Raw genomic sequence first — 6,423 nt, forward strand, 5'->3', positions numbered from 1 at the left:
TTACCATTGTTAAAAAAAAAGCAATTACGATATTATAAAAGCTAAGACAGTTCTTAAATTTATTAAAAATAAAAGAAAAAACAACATTAAATTTAAGTTTGTTACTATATGAAAATTTGTATACAGTTATTTGTCTTAACTATAAAAAATTGCTCAGTTTACTGAAATGTAAACAGCTTATTTAAATAGAGATGTGTAAGTTACATGTTTTATATACAACCAGGTTTCGGTGACAAAAATGGTGAAGAGGTGGCAAAAACGGTGAAAAGTTCGCAACTTTTTGTTACCGAAACCTGGTTGTAAACAAAATATAAAACTTTCACATCTCTATTTGTATCAAAAGTTGTAAAATATTTAGCTTTTAAAAGTTTATTGGTAAATTAATTAACGTTTTAGCACTAAAAAATAAAACCTCTTGTACAATATTTATTTATAATCTGTATGGAGTTACAATAGAAATAAATTTACTTGTAAAAATGAAATTTTTGCAGACCATTTGAGAATGTTGCAATTCCAATTCTTGCAGTTGTAATTTTGGGTTTAATGGTATTTGGTATAATTGGTTGTACTCTAACAATATACGTGATAGTAACCTCACCCAAATTAAAGTTAGTTTTTTTTCTCTATATAATGATTAAAAGTTTTAATAACAATTTATCTAAGTAAGTATTTAAGTATTTTTTCTAGTTAATTAATGTTAATCCCAAAAATCAGAGAGGAAATAAATATATTGAAATGTTTGAATGAAAGTAGTAAAACAAAGCTAAAACACTCCAGCTAAATATTTAGTAATATAGTTACACTGACTTGCAATTTTAAATCCTACTGGATTTAAAGTTTAAGTTCTTAAGTTTTTTTTAATTATAGAATAAAGAAGTTATACACTTAAGTTTTATACAGCAAGCTACAAAACAAGCTGACAAACCTAAATATATAATACTTTTTGATTATTTTTAAACTAATTTAGAAAAAAACCTTTTCTCAACATGATCGTTTCTCTTTGTTGTTCTGATATGCTTTCTGCACTTGTAAGCTGGATCTTGCTTCATCGAAGAACTTGGGGTTTTGAAGAATTTCTCCCAGTGCCTAATATATTTTGTAATGTAAGAGTTTTAAAACTTGTTATCTTTAATTATATAAAAAACAAATATCAGTAAATTTAGTTTTTTTTTTAATTATAGCTGTATTTATGAAAATTGAAAAAAAGGTTTTGATTCTTAAAGTATAAACTAAATAATAAGTAATAACACAATTTAATTATAATTTTAGTACTAGATACAAACATTTAACTGGTTTACTAATTTTATAATCTAAAAATTTATCAACTTGTTATACTAACAAATTTTAGACTATATTTAGTGACAATTATCTTACACATGATTTAATATATGAGTTTTTTTATGTTTCTACTGAGCGAAATACTGTTAAAATAACTCTCAAAAATAAATGTCAATAATCAATAAAAATATAAAAACTAACACTTGATTTTTTTTTCTTATTTATCACATAAATAATAGACCAGGAACTATAAAGATAAATAAAACTTTCCTTCGATATTAAAAAAAGTATTACTTTTTATAAATATGGATATTTTAATTAAGGAACTTTATGATTTATGAACATATTTTTAAATAAATTACTTTTTTTAAGATAAACTTCGTAAAGAATAATGTAGTATAGTTTGATAAACAGACGTGGTTTCTTATATACAGTTTTATTTTTTAGATATTCTTTTCGATTGACTTAATGACAAGTTTCACAACGGCTATGCATATTTTATACTTTGCCTTGCAGCGATACAGACTCCTTAAAGGCCCTATAGGAACTCCAATGAATATTAAATTGATTACTGTTTGGGTAAGATACTTTTTGATTTACTTTTTTAGATAGTTATACACAACGTAAAAATGTATTGTGGTGTATGAACTTATGACTGAGAGGGCTTTTTGTACACCACGTACTTAGATAAAATTATAAATGAACATTTTCGTTTTTTTTTTTTTGTTAGTGTTCATAAACTTATTACATTAAGTAAAAATATATATGTATCTAATAATTTTCAACAGCGATGTCTGATTGGAATCTGGATATTAGCTTTTGTGTCTGGTTTCGTTCCTATGTGGTTGTTCACTGAAGCTAAACACAGAGAGAGAGGCATTGACTCAATGGATGCAAGGTGGCCTTCTTGTACACTGAAAAGTGGTCTGTAAGTAAATCAACAAAATTAAATTGATAAACTTTTAATTATGTTTATAAGCAGTTTTTATCTTTTTTATAGATTGACAAATAGTTTATAAAGAAAGTACTAATAGATATTACAAAAAATACATTTCTAACAGAAGTTTTAATATAAGTTGTACCTTATAAATTTGTATACTACTATGTAGAAAAACTGAATTTTTAAAATTTTATCTACTTTAAATGTTTACACTATTCTATATTACCTAAAAATAAAACTTTAAAGAATTAAATTGCAACGCATTAAAACAACCCGAAAATTTATTTTTTAATTTGATTAAATTCGAGTATACACTAAAAACATTTGTAAAAATAAAAAGATTTATTTTAAAAACATAATAAACATTGACTTTGTTTTTTTTAATTTAATTTAAAAATGTTAAATATCCTAATTAGCATTATAACTTATTTTAACTTTACTTTTAAACATTAGCGTTTTTTTGTGTATGTGTATTATTAAAGTTATTACTATTTTTCAGTTTAGTTGAGCATCGGATCTATCAATGGATTGCTTACTCGTTGTTTCTCATCATTCCAGCGATTGGAATAATATTCTTATCTTTCAAATTAGTAAAAATAGTGAATCAAAGAAAGCCAATGCCAGGTACAAACTTAAGAACAGAAGAAATTGAAAAAAGACGCAGAAAAAAAGACAAGGAAGCAAGATTGCAGCTTTACTCAATTGTTGCAATGTTCATTTTAGGATACGCTCCAATTACTAGTAAGTTAAGTAAAAAATATTTTTTTTACCTTTAAGTGAGCTTGCTTTTTTTATCGAGACTTTAATTTTTTGTTGCGTTAATATTTTGTATAAAAAGAATTAGTTTTGTATATTTTTTAGTATTTAAATTTGTACCGTGCTTTTATCAATCTTATTTTTCAAGCATACGATTTTTGGGCTCTAAGAAATGAAGATACTTCGATTCATCATAGAAAGATTGACTATTGGTTTGGAACATTAGCTTACATATTTCTTCGGTTATCAGAAGTTGCTAATGTAATTATTTATAACTATTTTTATCCTGATATATGGAGAGAGACAAAACAAATTTTAAGAAAAATGTTTAAGTGCTTTAAAACCGATAAAAAAAGTGATGAGGATAAGAACAAAAGCCATTTACCTACATCAATAGGAGTGTCTTCACAAAATCAAAGTACAACTAATGAGTTCGAACTTAAAAGAATGAGTAATCGGAACGTAAGTTAATTTTTTTTTTCAACTTCTTTTTACAAACCTTTTAGACTTTCAATCATAGTTAAAAAACTTGTTATTAAACAATAGTATCAAAAATTAATTTAGTTTGCTAAGTGCTCGTGATAATTAATTATAAAATTTTCTTTTCAAGTATTTGAGTTACGAAGCAACTATCTGTTATGCATCATCTTAAATATATTAAAATTGTTATAAAACAATGTTCGCAAACATGTTTATAAACTGTATTTATCTTGCCGTGTGTTGAAGTTTATGTAACACAAATAAAAATTTACTTTAATTATGTTTTATAGTAGCACTCATAGCTGTTGTCGAGCCTTAACTTTATTTTTCACGTTTTTTTAATGCAACCTATACAGACTGTTTAAATTCAACAAGTACATGATTATGTTTAAGAAATACTATATCTGACTAAAAAAAGGTTTTAAAAGGTTTTAATAAAATAAATATACATTATGTATTTTCAATTTAATTTTCAATGAAATAACTCCAGCACTATGAAGTAATATTTATAAAACAATATAAGTGTTATAGAAATTACTGAGAAAAAAACAGCAAATCAATAATTATTATCTATTGTACGACAAAAAACAAACCGCTAAAAACATTCGGTCTTAGGATCCGGTGCACAAAAAAACATTTTGGTTATCGAGTCGCACACCATTAGGATACCTTTTAACGTCTTGTCCAGGACAATACAGTAACAAACTTTTTCATAAGTAAAGAGCTTCTATTGAATTAAGGCCAGATGGGATTACAAAAATGATTATTGGCTCTTTTATAAAAGTGTAAATTATTAACTGTAGTTCTGTGTTTGTAGTACAGTCCCGTAGTAAATGAAAGTTTGATTATATCTAGCTGTACTAAATATACTTTTTGGTTGTATACGATTTATCAAAAATAGATGCAGGAAGATTCACGACCTATATCATTTACAATCTCGAAATTAACAAAAATTATAATTGTAGCAATGCTGCTACGCAGTACGTACTTATTTAAAAGTAAATTCAAGCAAGGATTTTTTAATTTTAACATTTTTGATTTAAAAATATAGTTGACCTTAATATTTACATGTAAAAAGCTTAATAGACAAAATAAAATAAATGTTGTTTTTTTTTATTATCCTAGTTGCAAATTCGTAAATATTTAAGTTTTAGTTTTAGTCAGAAAATATATCATTAGAAAAGTGAAATTTTACATGCTTTTGTTAGTTAAATATAAATAAATCCTTTATAATCTGAAGAATGTCTAAACTGTGATGATTAACTTTTCTTTAAAAAACACTAAATCTTATAAAACTGCAACGCTTATAAATCTTTGTGTTAAATACAGTAACTATATGACAATATGTTAATTTATCAAATCGTTCTAATATGTCAACAGTTATTTTCAGGAATTTTTAATCAACTTTTACTTTATATTTATATAAAAATAGATCTACAAAATCTTTAAAAAAATTTCTTTAGTTTACTTTATTCGTTTGTAAGTACTTTCTGTATTATCTTCCTCAGATAATTGACTATTTTTAAATAGAAGTCGTGTTGTAATAATTAAACCTTTTTTAAGAAAAACAGTTTTAAACTACTTTGATTTTTTTTATTCAAAGGTCACTTAAAAATAAGTTAAAGTTTTAAAGTGGTACGTTCTGAAAACTAATATTTAAGCTCCTAAAGAACGCTTTGTAGTTTATACAGGTCTAATGTTTATAAATGAGTCATGAATTTATTACTAAACAAAGCTCGCATAATAGCTAAAAAATATATGTATCCTTTGTCTAAAGCTAAATAATGTTAATCATAAACTAAATAACATAATTTTGAGTAAAATTAAAACATTTTTACTTATAAAGTTTTTAGTTTTAAGTTAGTAATTGCGAAAATAAAATAAAAATTTGTCAGCAAGTACTTTACCAACTAACGACGTTTCGCTCACCATAAAATCTGAACAGTATTACAGGTTTTATTCAAGTATTGTAATAGTTTGTGTAAAAACACGATTTGTTTTAGTTTTCCGACATTTTTTTTTCTTTAGACCTAAATGATCTAACACCTTGACACATTATTTCTGATCTCATTACAAAAGAAACTAAAAATGTATAATTAAGCCTTAATACTGTCTGTAATTCTAATTTTATCATATTTTTTGATGAAAAAAATATTTTGCTTAAAAATCAACTAAACAGACTTAATGACTTCAGCAGAAATGAATGTTTCAAATAAAATACTAAGATTTTTATGTAAATACTGAAATCTACTTATCATAGCTACCAACATTCATTCGTTTAGATGTCTTCTGTGACCTTTTTTGTAGCAGAGGTATTATAAATTAAAATATTTTATATCTAGATAAGTTAAAAGTATTTTTATATGCAGTTTAGTTATAGTACCACTACATTACGATTAAAGTATGAAAAAGTCTGACTTAAAATCGCTCAATATTAAAAATGCTTAATCTACAGCATCTACAAAGCTTTTAGGTTTGCAGCACTCTACCTAAGTTTATAAGCTAAAAACAAAATTAACCTAAGTACCAAGCTATGGATATTCGTAACAACTTATTAACCTACATGCAAAATTTCATTAATCTACCAGACTATGGTTTTATTTCCTGCTACCTACTAAGCTACGTAAACTCACTGGTATCTGAATTTAACACATTCAATGTTTACACGGTAAAAAATCTCATTTAAGGTTTTAATCTAATTTTCGGAAAAATTATGTTTGACAATATGACCTTATTTTTATCAAAGAAAATTATTACCTGAAGTTCAACAAAATTTTTGATTGTTCACAAAGAAATAAGCAAACTACAAAAAAATAAAGTTTACTCTATTAGGACATATAGTACTTTAAGATATTAAAAACGATTAAAACAAAAATAAAAACTGGTATAAGTTTTTTTATTTATTATGATTACATTCTTAATAATATGTGTTGTTTAAAATTAACTAAGTCTGAGTAACTTTAGACAGT

At 24.7% G+C, this 6,423-nt stretch overlaps 1 protein-coding gene across 1 annotated transcript; it reads left to right on the forward strand.

Annotated features, from left to right (window-relative positions):
* The first annotated feature begins 986 nt into the window (after positions 1–986).
* Positions 987–3,773, forward strand: LOC145838895 (octopamine receptor beta-3R-like). The gene is made up of 5 exons (XM_082946515.1): positions 987–1,103; positions 1,726–1,857; positions 2,067–2,206; positions 2,718–2,959; positions 3,745–3,773. The coding sequence occupies exons 1-5, from the start codon at positions 987–989 to the stop codon at positions 3,771–3,773; spliced, it is 660 nt and encodes a 219-aa protein (XP_082802641.1).
* The last annotated feature ends 2,650 nt before the right edge of the window (positions 3,774–6,423 follow it).

This window comes from Thalia democratica, chromosome 6 (genome assembly GCF_965202585.1).
Source record: "Thalia democratica chromosome 6, ktThaDemo2.hap1.1, whole genome shotgun sequence".
Classification (NCBI taxonomy): domain Eukaryota; kingdom Metazoa; phylum Chordata; class Thaliacea; order Salpida; family Salpidae; genus Thalia; species Thalia democratica.